General features: G+C 41.9%; 1 protein-coding gene across 1 annotated transcript; it reads right to left on the bottom strand.

Annotated features, from left to right (window-relative positions):
- Positions 1-4,538: 4,538 nt before the first annotated feature.
- Positions 4,539-14,092, bottom strand: LOC123724054 (E3 SUMO-protein ligase CBX4). Its single transcript, XM_045715522.1, has 5 exons — positions 13,728-14,092; positions 13,590-13,633; positions 12,474-12,539; positions 9,829-9,895; positions 4,539-8,309 (listed from the first exon to the last, which is right to left on the bottom strand). The coding sequence occupies exons 1-5, from the start codon at positions 14,070-14,072 to the stop codon at positions 6,867-6,869; spliced, it is 1,965 nt and encodes a 654-aa protein (XP_045571478.1). The 5' UTR covers positions 14,073-14,092; the 3' UTR covers positions 4,539-6,866.
- Between the last annotated feature and the right edge of the window lie 2,588 nt (positions 14,093-16,680).

Genomic DNA, 16,680 nt, shown 5'->3' with positions numbered 1-16,680 from the left:
TCTCTCTCTCTCGTGTTTATTCAACAACAATGCTGCAAATACGTCTTTGGCGGGTTATATTAGTGTTTGGCCATGATTTAACACAACATAAATGTAATCTTCACAAATTACATTTAATTGACTTATTTGTGAATCCTTTATAATTAGAGTGGCATAAAGGCGTATGCTACTGGCCCCCATCAGAAGTGTTAAAAAAAATCTCAAAAAATACACAAAACAGTCATTGGAATTGATTGGTGTTATTCGTTGTTGTTTGCCCTAGGCTACATGGCAAATACGCCTTGCAGTAGGCTACGTCTGTCAATGTAAGATGATACAGCAATGGCAGGCTGCACTGGAAGGTTGTGGTGTGGCGATAAAGGGGGAATGTGAAACATCGCACTTGTGCTATTTATATGCTCCAACGTGCACAACGAGGTTTCTGTTGACTACAGAAAGCTGAGTCATCTCAGAGTCCTGCGTGTCAGTCATATCTCAGGTTCATGCAATCTCTTATGCGATCTTGAGGTTGGCTATTTCTATAATGTCCTTCACTTTTAAAGATAGTCCTGTGTGTGTTTTCTTGTTCCATTTTTGTGGCCCGTCTTGTAGCCTAATTATATATTTTTCAAATTGACCACACCAAGTGGCCTCACCTTATATGACTGTGTGTATGTGGCAAAAATGGGCTACCTTGGGGTTATTCGGCTCTCCCAATATTAGAACCCCTTTTAGTTACAGAACATTTTCACCAAAAGGGTTCTTAAAGTATTCATTGAGGGTTAATTTGTTGGGTGAAAGGGGTCTACCTGGAACCAAAAAGGGTTCTGCCTGGAACTACATTAGGTTATCCTTTAGAGACAGCAGAAGAACACTTTATGGGCCAATTTTTATAAGAGTATGTCCAACTCCAGATATATGTATACCTCTTTTCCGATATGAAGTATGTGCACCTTTGGCAATTTGCTATCCACACCCTAACACCTTGATTGAAAATAGACTTGTTGATGAATTTCGATGAAGCATTTCTGTGGTTTACTATCCAGGTGCATATGTCCAAAACTAAGGTTGTTCGTTCCCCTTACTAGTGATCCTGTCTTTCGTTAAGATCAAATACAATTTCTCGAAATGTGCCTACGTTTACGTTGCATTTGCCTATGTTACACTGTTTAATGAACTAAAATGGCGTGCTTCTTCGGTCAGTAAGCAAATTCAGAATAGGATTCTGTATTGAAACTGACACGGAACGCCCAATTGCACTACTCAAATCTGTGGTTTATTAGGCTACACCTCCAACTCAGCGCGTTATGCAGAGCGACCATTTCATACACCGCAAAGCCCCTGCGAACATTCGATCCGCTGCTTGAAGCGGGTATAGACGAGAGAAAATGGCTGTCTCCTTTTCAGCAAGTTACCCACGCTGTGTATGAATAATGGAACATTTGACTATAGGGCTAAGATATTTTCCTATAAAAGGAAGACTTATACACATAGATGCAATATAGCTATCCTCTAACCCTTGCGTCTACAGCGGATTCCTGTGCAAATCAAATGGATACTGATACAAGCTGGCTATGTGCCGAATTGTTTAATGATAAACATTAGTTAACTTACTTCAGCTGTAAACATCTAAAAAATGTAAACCTGAAAACGGAAAACAAACACATAGGCTACTTGGGGGACAGTTGGAAAGTAGATGCCTCAACAAACGAAATGTAGCCTTCATTCACCTCGATAAAGTCCTTATTCCTGAAATGCATGATGAAAACACGCAAACCAATTAATTGAAACCTTTCTATATGGTTCACCAAACAAAGAACCGCAATTCTAGATAAAATAGACACATCCTCTATGGCTCTTAGCCTAATGATATCCGATAAAGAACCATTGACGCTTGTAAAATTATATAGGCTATACTAACACGATTACAATACAGTTATACACTTTAACCTACAAAATAAAATGTCTAAAATATGTGGCCATGAACATGGACAGTGCAAACTTGAGAGCTTTGAATTCTTAAAGTTGTGATTAAGCTCAAAGTGAGATTTCAAACTTGCAACAAATGCATAGGGAAAGGGATGTCAGTGAGCCTATATATGACACCGATATAGTGTACCTGATCAGACTCAAATCTATGGCGAAACGGTTTTCCATTCTCTGGACAATTTCAACATTTATTGGCATGATATAGCCCAGAGAGCAATTCAGGGGTACCGCGCTGCGCTTCTAGAAATGTGCAGGACTTGTCAAAAAGCTTGGTTTTGTGTATGAGAGCTATCTGCAAAAATATGAAACAACATTTGATAGGCTACAAACAAGTTGAATGTGTAATTTGACTTTTGTTCATGGATCAAATAAAGGGAATTCAATTTAGAAGCGAACGCATTCCAAAAGAGAATTAGTGAAATTATTTTATTTGTCCCTGCTTTTTAGATGAATAGAACCAGCTATTTCCGAAAAAGGCTTTCAAATAAGGACATCACCGGACAGTCCCCATGTGCGTGCATCGCCAACTTACATTTAATACAGGAGCAACATTTACTGCCTTGCTCAAGGGCACACGGATTTTTTCACCTAGTTGGCTGTAGGATTAGAACCAACAACCTTCCAATTACTGGCCCAACACTCTTCACCGCTAGGCTACCAGCCGATTAAAACTTTTCTCAAAATGTGTTCAATTGGCCCATCAATCTTGACATATCTATATGTTCCAAGGTTGAATGACACACTCCCAGTGCCGAAAAACATTATTTGATAAGCAACTCCCATTGAAAGACCTCGGCATGTTTTCCAGTCCAGCCCAAGGTCTTTCACAATGTAATGGTTACACTGGTTTTAGATTAGGTCTATAGACAAGGTCATGGCACATATTATGAAGTCTAAACAAGCCATACAACATGTTCTGATGTCCATGTAACGTTAATGTATAGGCATACTCCCTCCCAATATAGGTAGGTCTACTTTCCTTGTTACACTTGACTGGTCTGGGGCCGAATCATTGAGGAGCGCGCCCGTCTGTAAACTCGAAGTTCCAGGAAGCAATACATTGACACATTTTGCGCCAACATTCCAGGTATGTGAGCTTTTTTGCAACTGCATTCGCGCCTTCATTTGGGTTGCCAATAAATTGGCCTTTGGGACTTACTGTAGGCTACCATGCACATCTGAACAGAGTTAAGCCTACATCTCAATTGGTCTTTAGGCATTTGAATGTGGAAGCCCTAGATACAGTTCACAAATCTATAACTCCCAGAGCACGTCTCCCACCAAAAGATAAGGTAACCTGACACATCTCACGGCCTAATTCTGAATGCATCGACTGCATGCTCATTAGACGAGTCTATTGGATAGGCCAAGGTTATGCGTGTGTGGGAAAAAGAACAACCGAAGACGAGGCCTACCACCCCGTGACAGAACTTACCTGAAGGACAAATATTGCCTGTAGTCAGGACAAGACACATTGCTGAAACGGCACGTGAGTTTGACAAAGCCTTAGTTGTGTTCTCACAAAAATGGAGTGAGTCAATGGTAGCCTATATCAAACAGCCTACATTAAACAGCCTACATTAAACAGCCTACATCAAACAGTCTACATTAAACAGTCTACATTAAACAGCCTACATTAAACAGCCTACATCAAACAGTCTACATTAAACAGTCTACATTAAACAGCCTACATTAAACAGCCTACATCAAACAGTCTACATTAAACAGTCTACATTAAACAGCCTACATCAAACAGTCTACATTAAACAGCCTACATTAAACAGCCTACATCAAACAGTCTACATTAAACAGCCTACATTAAACAGCCTACATTAAACAGCCTACATTAAACAGCCTACAAATGTGCAGCTGTGAGTCTGATTCAAAGTGAATGTAAAACACTTGAGACTTGGTTGAATGAAGTGAAAGCCTAATAGAGGTCTTACCATTCCACAAAGCCTTTCACATTGTGATACAAGAGGTATGACAATGTGATATTGCATAAGACCCCCCCCCCACTATGTGGTGGTTCTGATTACATTCCTGCCAAGGGTCAAGCTGTCTTGCTCCAACAGAAAAATAACCCATCAGTAAAGTAGTAATAACACAAGTGGCCAGTTTAGTTATTTAACAGTTATTTAAGACAGAAGACCCTTTGTTCTGGATTGTATATGTGCTTAAGCAACTTCATATGTGCTTCCATTCAGAGGTCACATTATTACCAACATTCATGTTTTTTAAAGAAAAGTTAGCCTTTTTTGTCAAGTAAAAACAAAAAACGTGGTCGGTAGGCAAGGCCTAAATATTAACTTTAGTGTCAAAATAAAGAACATCACATGGCATATAAGTAGAATAAAGTGAATAGTTATTTTTAAAATATATATATATATATAATATAACATTTTTGGGGGTAGTTGAAGGCAATTATAATGCCTGTTACAATGTGCCAGTCTACAAATAAAGGATTTTTTCCCATACTGACTGAAACAATACTTCAATTCATTAGCCTTAAGAACTGAATGTCTTGCACAGCATGTCCCCATAGCAAGCCAAAGTCAGACAATGTCAGAAAAAGTTCAGTTCTCTTGCTTTATTGTAAAACATAGCATAGCTGTGCCAACAGTACTAATTCCAGCCCCTCCCCATCGAAACACACCTTAAAACAATAATTTTGCCTTTGAACCAACAAGTGCAGGGAAATGTACCCTGGCTCCAACAAATCAATGGTAACCAAAAGGATTCAAAAAGTTACAAAGTTGTGCTAAATGTTGTACCGACAGGTATAAGATGTTCCACCTCTAATGCAGAGGGCATCTAAGTGAGCTTAGTTTTGGACAGCAAAATAATAATGATAATAAATAATATCTATTTAATCATTATCATTATAACAATCATATGTAAATCCATAATCCGTCATTTTCTTTCTTGTTTTGCATTCAGTGTGCATCGAAGGCAATTTAGACTGTAATGTAGGTTACATCCAACAAGGTTTCAACGACAGAAGAAAGTACTCTAACATACACTTTAGCAGCAATATCAAAAGAGCTTGTGCTCATTGGATCATGTGTGTTAGGATCAAAATATCAGCCTCTAAACATAAGCGACTCACAATTAGCTTTTATATTTTGCACAGAGATGGGTGTTAGGAAACACTGAAAATACACATCTATGACTAGTAACCCAGGTAGCTTCGATAAGCTAAAGACAGAGAAGTTATACATGTCAATCTATCAGGCCTTTGTAAAGCAAGCGTCAATCGCAAGTTAAGATGAATGCCCCTACTGTATGTGTGAAATGCAGAGGAGGCTGGTGGGAGGAGCTATAGGAGGACAGAGTCATTGTAATGGATGGGATGGAATAAATGGAACGAGTCAAACATGTGGTTTACATATGTTTGATATGTTTGACTCCAATCCATTTATTCCACTCCAGCCATTATGATAAGCCTTTCCTACCAGCCTCCTCTGGAGAAAAATGTCACCCTGTCATAAGGTCAATTTAAATGCAAAAATAGTCCTACATAGACCTGCCACAAATAGTTCTGCATAGACCTGCCACAAAGAGTCCTACATAGACCTGCTGTATGAGCTTAGTAGACCATCTGTGGGGTCTTCACCAATGCAATACATCAACCTAATTAGGGTCACAAGTCAATAAATCTGAATTTATCTTAAAGGAAAAATGACTCAGTTGATAAATGAAAACTCTGGTCTTCATTACTCACCCCTGAGAGCTAATGTCTTAAATGGTTTGCCAGCCTGCCACCGTGCAATTCAATAGTGCAAGTTATATCATACACTTTGTTTTCTCAAAAGGAAAACATGCAATGTAGCAGCTCATGGCTAAGATTGACAGGGTTTGCTGAAACCGCTGTTCAGTTAGTTGAAATATGTGTGTAACTTTAGTTTTCAAATGAGAGCCTTGGAGGATTTGTCAGAAGTTCGCTTCAATCTCATGTCAGAGTATACCCCTTGGTGAAACTGGGTCTGTATGATGTCTCTGTGGGTGCCTGGCACACCCAACATTCATATTTGCATTTCTTCTTCCATTCATTTCTCCTGCACTCAGAAACAATAACAAAACTCACCAATGTGAAATATGACACAGTAGCCTCAGACTGAGCACACCTGGCTGGAGTAGATTGTAAAGCAATGGAAATAAGTATAAATCATATGGAGAATACATATACAGTACATAGTACACATTAATATACACACATAGGTGAATGCAATGAAGTGCTTTTAAACGGATCTTTGATCACCATAGTTACTCAACATCATCTACTTATGGACCAAAATAACCACCATTATTAAGTAGAACATACTGTATGTATAAAACGGCATACATCTCAGGCTAAACTCTTAGAAAAAAAGGTGCTATCTAGAACCTAAAAGGGTTATTTGGCTGTCTACATAGGAGAACCCTTTGTAGAACTCTTTTCGGAACTAGGTAGAACCCTTTTGGGTTCCATGTAGAACCCTTTCCACAGAGGGTTCTACATGGAACACAAAAGGGTTCTACTTGGAACCAGAAAGGGTTCTCATATGGGGACAGTCCAAAAAAACTTTTGGAACCCTTTTTCTAAGATTGTATATGTTTGGTATATACCATCAAGCCACAACAGCAAAAGCTATTCTATATGACTTGATATTTCATAATGGACATTTCACTAGTAATTAACATCCACCTTAATGCAGTCACTGAAATCCATGAGGGCACTTTCTTGGCTACCACATTACCGAAGAGTTGCAGTATAAAACATCATAAGAAATGTATTGATTTTGAATTATAAATTATAAATCTCCATATGTACAAATCTTCACGTTTCTTTTTACATATACACATATTGATAAGGCCGTCAAATCAGTAGTCCTCTGTTTCGATTGGTCCAGGGACTGTTAAACAGAAACATATTCCTTAAAAGTGACCGTGAGACAGTTCGTGGTGATGTCAGTGATGACAATGTTGCCCATAAAAGGAGAGAACTTTAAGACAGGCTCTTCTTCAGCCTCCTCTGTTGTTGTTGTTGTTGCTGTTGTTGTTGTCATTGTTGTTGTCTCTGACTCCTGTACCACTGCAGTTGGATCCTTAGGCTCCGGTTCTGGCTCTGGCACTGGCTCAGGTTCAGGTTGCTTTCTGGTTCTAGAACAGCTAAGATCCATAGGTTCTTCCTGACTGGTGCTGGTGTCCGTAACCTCATACCCATACCCGCTACTGCTGCTCCGGCGGGGGACAATGAGGTGGAGGTCCATGGGTTTGTCCTGGGGCGGAGTGGGCACAGCACTGGGGACACTGATGCTCCTGGAGCTCAGAAACTTTTTACACGCGCCCCTGTCCTCCTCGGGGTGGGAGAGCTTGTGTTTGCGGTCGTTATTTGTGGTGGGGAGTGTCCGGATCTGGTCCATAGGGCTAGGGGTGGGGAGGCTAGTATCCATCACCCAGGGGGAAGGGGTTGGGTTGGTGGTTAGCTGTAGGGGGTGATCATCCGGTAAGTCCGCTTGGCCCCTCGCAACCTCTGTGTTGTATTCCTCAGCCGTGCTGGGCGATGGTTTGGAGAAATGTCCGTCTTCTAGAGAGCGTTTCTTGGGATGCTCAGCGGCCGGAGGGGAACTGGCATTACAGATCTCTTTAGGGACATTGGTGGTCCCCTGTACCTTGGTCATGTCTGACTGCTCGGCGTGTTGAGGTTTCTCTTCTCCAGTCAAGTCTGAAGAGTGTTTACCCTTAGCCGCCCCAGCCTTGTTGCCGTCCATGTACTTGCTCATGACGATGACGATGCGCCCATTCTTGTTCTTGTTCTTGATGATCTTCATCTTGCTGCTGACGGCGCTGGGTAGGGCTGCTTCCTTTGGGCTGGGCTTCAGGGCGCATTCGCTCTCAGCCTCGTTGACACACACCGCTGCTTTCTTCATCTCCACCACCGTCATGTCTTTGACTTTGCTCAGGCAGCCCGTGTTTTTGTCGCGAACCCATTTCTGCTGCAGTGCCGGCGGCAGGTTCCACCCAGGGTTGGGATTGGTGGGCGGACTGGGTTCCTGACCTTTGACCACGTCTTTGGGCCTGGTGGACTGGGTGTTGTACATATTAGGGTCAGGCTGGTAGTGGTGGTGTTTCTTGCTGTTGAGCTGATAGAATAACTTCTTCTTCCCGTTGCCTAGCTGGTCAGCTGAGACTTCCTGTTTGCTGGGCTGGTACTGGTGGTGCTTCTTGCTGTTCAGCTGGTACTGTTGGGGCTGGGAGCGGTGCATCTGGATCGGGTCTGACCTGAGGTGGTTCTCGGCCTCCGGAGACGTCTCCTCGAATCCAGCAGGGATGCTGGATCTCCGTGCAAACGAGGGAAGCTGAAAAAGTCGGAAGACAATGGAAGGTTATTATTCTGGAAAAATGAAAGCACTCCTTTCATCTTTTATTGTTTGGGTTTAACTGACGAGGGAAATAGAAAAGGTAAAAGATAACCAACAGAAATCTATCCTAAGTCTACATTTATGCTATGTTGCTTCTCATAACTAGTCCTTAGCCGTAGCCAGCAATCCAATCCAATTCAATAGGACATTATCAATCCCCTCAAGGGTAATTCAAAGACATTGTCGGAGCACAAGAATACAATATCATTGCATAAATTATCCACATACTGTAAGCCTAAATGCAACACACAGGTCTTGGCTAATGGCTACATTTGTACATTGGGATTCAGATGTTATTGGAACATTACATTCTAGTTCTTGGCTAACCTGGCATAAAGGACACAGACAACCCATCTATAACTTTGTGTTATAACTCCTGGGATTCCTTCCTCCATCTTCTCAGATCCCTCCCCCCTCTTTCCCTCTCCACTTCCCATGCATGACCCACCCCCCAGCCCACGAGAATGCTATTTCAGAAAGGGGAGGAAGACGCTATGTCTGTGACCTCAGGGTCACTTAGGTGCCACTAGACATGTCACGCTTGATCCTTGATGTCAAACCACGTGTGGTTGTAGCAATGTGGTGTGTCTCTTAAAGGCCCACTTTGTACAGACATTTTTGAGGATTGTCTATCCTTGCATCCATATCTATGAACTTGAGATTGGTTACAGTTCTCCAGCCTTATCCGTCAGCTTTGTAGCAAACTAAGTGGCAGGGCTGCCATTTTGTTGTTTTTCAAATGAAGTGGGTCTTTCAGGGCTTGACTACTCGTAGTAATAAACACAGTGGAACTAAATCACTAGCCGTCTGTAATTAAATCTGGCTCCAAATGTGTTCTTACAAAATCCTCAACCTCAGGGAACTGTGAACTGTGTTCTGTTATTCTTTCACTTCTGCTTTGAATAATTCTAGAAAAGGCGCATTTTAGAGCTAACAAATTGCGTGCTGAAAATGGAATGGCATACCAAATTTCCCATAGGCAACATGGTTATTCATTTGGGGAGGAGAAAATAACACTTGTAAAATCTTAAAAGGGAAAAAAATTCATTTGCACATGTGGCTATTAGCATAAAATAAAATGAATGTGCTCAAGCAATACTTCCAGAGCCTGAGGCAACAAACTGGGTTTCATGATGAGTGTGTAGGCCAGACCAGCTGGAGGAACCCATACCTCTCTCTCTCTCTCTCTCCTAATGCAAATCCACTCAAAATAACCACAGATATAATGACAGGGATCTCCAAAACACCTGACACTGGTGTGTTACAGGAACTTCTGTTCTCTCTCTCTCTCTCTCTCTCTCTCTCTCTTCCTCTCTCTGTCTCTCTCTCTCTCTCTCTCTGCTGTTCAGTGGCATGTCAACAGAATGGCTGACTGAAAATCCTGTTATTTTTAAACAAATGGAACTATTAAACATAAAAACAATATGGACAATAAGGTGGGGATGATGATCGTTACCTGGACTAAGAGATGTTTTGGTTTTGGTCCACGTTTACGATATCCCATCAACTGTTCCTGTCTCTCTCTGTAAAAGATGATGAAAAAAACATATATTTACCATGAGGGTGGAGGTTGGCAGGAAACATCATCTTGTGTCATCAAAGAATGTTTGACGTATTGCCATACTGGTAGCTTTACAACATATTAATGAACTGTACATATTGACAGATGTGCACAAACAAAACAAAGTTTACAAATATATCCCTCTATTGGTCTTATTCATAATTCCGTAGCATCTCTAGACCTATTTATTTTTAAAATAATCACTTCAAGGTCGAAAGTGGAATTCTGATTTTGAAGGATAATGAAGACCCGAGTGTGACCTGCTGCAAAGAATTCTGGTCTGTCTGTATTTGCATATTTGTCTCTCCATAGTAATATGCTCATCATTCCATATTCTCATTATAATGAAGGAATTCAATTAGTTCTACAGCAGGGGGAGAATCTCCCCCTCTCTCTTCCACATCCTCTCCCACCACCAGTCCTTACACCTCCCTATGGTTCTGTCACAGTCAAATCCTAATTAGGGTCACATGGTGTGTATGAAATTGAATAAATACAAGGTTGAAGTAGGGTTTACTGAAAATGAAATAACTGCAACACAACAGCATCTACCCTGCATAAAGATTAGGTGAACACAATGGTCTATTATTAACTATGCACATTTGAATATATTGGGTTATATTCCCGAGTAAATTACACTCACTGAATAAATGAATTAATAACTAGATTCCAGAGAACTATAGCCTACCAAGAACAACATTATATTTGTTTGGGTTTACAAAACTCTCCCCACAAAAAGAAGAGAGAGAGCAGTGCAGGACGTTATGATTCTGTTGTGATCATATGCACAGTCATATCCATATGAAATAATTGCTCCCTGGTTGAGGCCTTAATAAGTCATAACATGCCCGTAAATATAACCCACTAGCCCAATGGCAGCTGGACTCGACGCACCCGCACCGTTGTGCATTAGCGCATGTGGCTAACACACAGCATTAGCGTTGTAGGCATACTATGCTACGGTATGAATGTTTAAGCAAAACACTGAGCAAACCCGTGATGACACGGCCAGTCCCCGTGAACTTTCTGCATCATAAAGCAATAACGTGGTGTGATTTTACACCGGAGACGACCAGCGGGGGAGCCTCCCTTTATAGAAGATTTGGCAATTACAACCTCCCATGTCGATTCCCCTCCCCCATCCCCCGGGACCGGAGCAGAGCGAGCCGAACACACAGGCCTGCCCCTTCCCTCCCCACAGCGCAGAGGCAGCGCTCTGAGACCGACCGTCCAGCCCAGACACAGACAAGGCCGCCGGGGGACTGGAGAATATGAGGTCGCCAACTGGAAATGCCGGAGAGCAGTGCATGTCAATTACGGTTTCCATAAATGTGATACTCATCCCCCGTCCTTTAGGCCTTCAGCCTTCTATGCATCTCCCTGTCTCCATATCGACGTGAAACATGGAGTGGTGGTGGTGGCCTATGGGGCGGGTAGCCTAGGTTATCCCGTGGGTGAGAGAGAGACCAGCCGCCTGCACCACGCAATGCTGCTGTGATACGTTGTTGGAGTGAAATGACTGCGACATATGTGGTCATTAACGCAATCGAGTATGCATGACATTGCATGTGATGTAGGCTATTTGTGAATTTGCGGCGCAAAATGGTATAATTAAGCCCTATAAGCTTTCGCACGGACATAATAATTTTATGCAGCCTTGCTTATAATCAACTCTTATAGATACTCCAAAGGTTTTAGCTAATACAAAGATTATTCCGATCAATTGTTATTAAATAAAATATGGTTTCAAATATCCCATTGCGTTTGAATGTAGCCAAACGATGGCCTAATCATTCGTGGCCTGAATCTTAAAGCTAATTGTTGAAATCAGCCCATGTTTCGGACTACACAAGAGTGGTTTTGTCATTATAAGGACTTTCACAATGACATATTCATGAATTGACTCACAGTGACCAGACGATCAAAATACTATTAGGCCTATATGCGCAAATTCGTCGTTCATTCACCACAATATAATCCCATCGCCGTTATTTCCTGCACCTGCAAGACTGGCTCACTTCTGACAGCAGCCCAAGTCTTCGATTGTAATAGGCTACACAATAGGGCCGTAAGCGGGTAAATTAGGCCTATAGGAAGATTATAGGAACACCACATATATTTACATAGTTTATTGATGGACAACCTCACACCGAATGTCTAACTACAACAACTTCCTCCGTTTATTTCCCTCCGTTTTTTGATTTTGTAGCAGTTCTTTGCATAGGACAAGCATACATGAACTGCCATGCCGCGGAGCATGGACTCATTGAGACCCAGACCTTGACAACAACCCATGGAATAGTCTAGGCTATTAAAATGCAGAATGCAGAATTTAATACTAAAACTATGCACACGTGCGCGTATCTAATCAATCCATAAGCGTGTCTTTGGAGTTCTCCCAACATTCAAACACATCCCCCCATGGGAGGCTGTGTGGTGTATGAATAACAGGCGCTGCTACCCACCGCCCCCCTCCTCTCGTGACCATATAAGGTCATGACTCAACTCGAGGCTGCGAGGCCAGATCCAAAGTCTCTCACCTGTTTTGGAACGCCACGAGAAGGCGCGGGTCAAGGATGTTTTCCTCGGGTTCCCATGTGTTGTATCTGTAGAAAGAACAAAAACAAATATGTAATTCATGTTGAGAAAAACATCATAGGCTATTCCCTTTTACAATATAGAGGCTAAGGTTGTCTCTCAATATATTATGGGTTATGAATTACATACTGTTCTTGACTCTAGCCTACAACGTCGTTACAGTAGTCTTCATGCGTAAAGTAGCCTATACACCAGTATGTTCCAAAAATGTGTTATAGCCTACTAATGGGTTCATCTCTTGGATGATTCACTATGTCTGGCAAGGGAAGCCAATTCCAAAACAAATGCGGATCGTGCCTGCCATAGCAAATAACCCTGGGTATGTCTCAAGTAGGCTACGCGAGAGAGAAGACAGGGTAGGGTCCCTGCTCTATCCAAACTCGAACGGTATAAGACCAATAATCTTTGCACTGTGCACAGTGGCGGTTCTAGATCATTTCAACTGGGGGGGGCCAAGCTGGGGCCAGTTGTACTGTTAGAGGGGCCAGTTACATTAGACGTTATTGTTGTCATATCGTTTTCTTCACTGCATTGCAGGCATTAGCAGGCAAAAGACCATGTTCATAATCATCATCGTTGCCACTGTCTAATAACGGATGTAAAAAAAGAACGATAGCAAAAATTAGTTATGTAAAAATGATTTCATACTCCACATTTAGGGGGGGCCACAAGGGGGTCCAAAATTGTTGTCACAGGGGCACTGCCCCCCCCCCCCCCAGAACCGCTAGTGACTGTGCACCGAGTTACTGTCGGCCATTTTAACACCACTGTCTCGTAAATTCGCTGGCAGTGCAGAAATAATTAAAACGGGATTACATGGCTGTGCCTACCCCCTTCCCTCGCATAAATTAGTGAAGGCATCCGTATCGCTCTCCCTCTCTCTTTCTCGCTACCCCCATCTCTCTTTAGCTCGCGCGCGCGTCCCCGTCGCTGCCTTTCGAGCGAGGATTTTTTTGTTGAACAACAAAATCGGTTGCTGCCTGCAAAACCCACGTATGGGTACTATCGTGTGTCCGAGCATTTAACATCATATGCGCAATACAATGTTTCACACTTACTTGGGAGACCACCCTCTCCACTTTACCAGGTATTCTATTTTGCCCTGTAGGAGAAGGGAGGAGAGATTTGGTGAGAAAACCGATAACATTCGAATTGAGCTCAACGCTATTGAAATGTGCATTGGTGAGAAGTTTTACCTTCCGAATGCGCTTCTTTTCGATACCCTCCACCGCAAAGACATGCTCTCCCGCGGCAGGTAGCTCCATTCTGGCTTGAATCCGTTTGAAGCGAACGAACGTTGAAATACGTTGATGCCTTCGTTCACTCGGTGCGTTCTCTCCTTTGGTAGTTTTCCAGTTATAAGAAACCAAACTGTAAGCCCTCCACCACTCCTCTCTCTCGCTCCTTCTCGCTCTCTCTGTCGCTCTCTTGCCCTCTCTCCTCTCTCTCACACACACACACTCTCGCTGGGTCCTGGCTCGAAGGCAGTAAGCAGAAAGATATCCACAGTCCACACTAGTGGGGCTGCAAGAACACTTCATGCAATAGCCAGGCACATGACGTCAGAGCGAAGAGGGGGAGGTGAAAGGCAGAGGTTTGTACCCGCTCCGTGTGTGTGGAGCGGAGTTGGGCTGCAAGAGACAGGCAGCTATGGAAATTATAATCCATTACTGTATAATTTACATCCACGAGCAAACCATACCATTGTTGACTAAATATGTATCCTATACCAGGTTCATTCGATCGGCACAATATGTATGTTGAATTGGAATCTTCCGGCGCCATTTAGAAAAATTAAATACAAAAATGTAGTTTGAAAACATGTTTCATGTTTAGGACTTTTCAGAGGTGTATAACAACATGGTATTGATGCTTTATAGTCTATTTTCCCAAAAAATTATACTTGCCAAATTGTATCATCAACTTGCTGGGAATAGAATGGAATAGAACAGAATAGAATATAAGGCGCAGGTGCAAAGTCTTCTACGAATGTTGAGCACATAAGAGCCTGTCGATACGATGATCGTGTCTGTAAATGTAATAGTTACATTATGCAATGGTTTCAAGAATAGCTAATCAAAATACGTTATGAAAGAGTTTTCATAATGAAGCCTAAGAGCCGAAATTGGTCAGTGGGACAGCACGTGTCAACCTTCAGATGAATATAAACGTGTTGTTGTGGATGCTGAAAATGTTAATAATAACTTTACATTATTCAAAGGGAAATTGTGTCATATTTTAAGGTTTCCTAAAGGAATGGGCACAATTCAATGAAGAGGGGCATTTAGTGGGCATTGGTTTAATGCGACCCCAGTAGGCTAGGCTATGCGTCATGTTCTTCAACGACGATCATAAGCTGCCAATTGACTTTACCTTTTGACTTTTATGATCATACTCAATGCAGTAGCCTGCTTGAATTCTTTTAAAATGTGGAGAGCCTATCGGTTATGAGGTTACCAAATATCTAGGTCATGCACTAGGCTACTCTACACCGAAACCAGTTTCGTATGCTCCGGTCGTTCACAAATGCCATTTGAACATTGATAGACATCAGACGGCTGCTGTAATCCATATTTTGCATAACTTTAAGCTTATATTAGCCATATATGGCTAAATGTGCTCTCTAAAATGTAATTCAATAATATTTCAATAGGCTATTAAAATGCATGTGCAGAAAGATACGAGCTATAGTAAAGCAACTTCATATGCTACCCTGTTGTTTCGGGTACTACTTCATTTAATAGTTGTGCCATTAATATTTAGGCTACTCGTTTGTAGGAAATTAATGATTGATTAAACGACCGATAACACCATTGCGCATTTGGTGTATATGCCGCAATGGTGACACATTTTGATCAGGTCTACGTCGAAACGATTAGATATGGGGTAAGTCGAGAAGTCAACACCAAAATGACAAGTATTCTAGCGGATACATAAAGCGTTTCCCTCTCAACTATAATTCAGCACCACAAGGGTTAATGCACGATCTTCCATAGAGCGGTAACAGCCAGCCTATTGCAACCAGGCACGATACAGCGCTGCCCTTCCTTATAAGGTAATGGATAGAAACGAGCGTAATATCACACCGTGTAATAATTAAAAGCCATATTTCACACTCAAAATACATACTGGGCGACGTCCTGATACCACATGCCGTAAAAGCGCTCGTGAAAACGACAGATTTGGATCATATTCACGGTTTTCATTTGCCCTTCAACTGCGGGCAGAGAGCGAATACGCCCTGCTCCCTTAGCAACAGCATTCGGAGCGAAATACAATTTAACTGGGACTATAGAGCCAATACAGCCCGTAATTAAATGTCATAGGTAGAGCTCACGTTTTTCTATCGTTTGCGAATTTCCTGTCTTATTAGTTAAGCGTTTTAGAAACGAAATGCATGGCTGAAGGCAACATGAAGCCGTGGAGTGAAGACGATATCAATAATTTAGAGGTGTTATTTTCAATGGCTGTTAAATTGTATATAGTAGTAGGCTACATGCATTCATTCCCCTTCCATGAAGTCATATTAGTAAGGATGATTTCATGACACATTGAAGTGACCATTCATTCTTCATTGGCTGCTCCTGACGCGGCCATTCTGTAATGCTGCTGCCGACTTTTTCCTGATAAGAGTTTGATGGAATGTCGCAAGTGCATTTTTGTGTTGTCTCTCACGTCGATACAAACATCCAACTCAGCACAACCACATAAAATGTCTACACACTAGCCTTGTATAATAACCACTGAACAGAAACGAACGACCCTACTAAAGTAGGCTTAGAAACTAATTGCACATAATACATTGTTGTTTCAGAAGGTATTTGTCTGTTTGAACTATGTGATATGGTTTTATCTTATAGTTTTTTTTCAGCATTTAGTTTTCAAGTAAAACAAATGTCGCCCCATTTAATAAACCCTATCCCAGACCCACAAACTACTGTAGGCTGTGAGAATTCAGGTATAGGCTAAATCAACCAACCTGCCAACCCTGAGAATTGGTAATCATTTGGGTGTGGTTGCACATTTGCAAGTAGACTGTTTTAATACATTTTCTCACACCTTGATTACATGAAACGTTTCCCGCCGTGTAGGCCTATAGCCAATGTTGTTCTCGACCCATATACCCATGATATCCGCCTCTGAACACAC

This window comes from Salmo salar, chromosome ssa03 (assembly GCF_905237065.1).
Source record: "Salmo salar chromosome ssa03, Ssal_v3.1, whole genome shotgun sequence".
Classification (NCBI taxonomy): Eukaryota; Metazoa; Chordata; class Actinopteri; order Salmoniformes; family Salmonidae; genus Salmo; species Salmo salar.
This window is presented reverse-complemented; position numbering and strand designations above follow the sequence as displayed.

What these genes read in the sequence shown, in the direction of transcription:
- LOC123724054 (XM_045715522.1), bottom strand. Translation starts at nt 14,072, where the DNA reads ATGAAGTGTTCTTGCAGCCCCACTAGTGTGGACTGTGGATATCTTTCT. An exon ending in CTCGTGGCGTTCCAAAACAG is followed by an intron (nt 9,896 to 12,473) that starts GTGAGAGACTTT and finishes CATCTTTTACAG; the next exon opens with AGAGAGACAGGAACAGTTGA. An exon ending in CAAAACATCTCTTAGTCCAG is followed by an intron (nt 8,310 to 9,828) that starts GTAACGATCATC and finishes CGACTTTTTCAG; the next exon opens with CTTCCCTCGTTTGCACGGAG.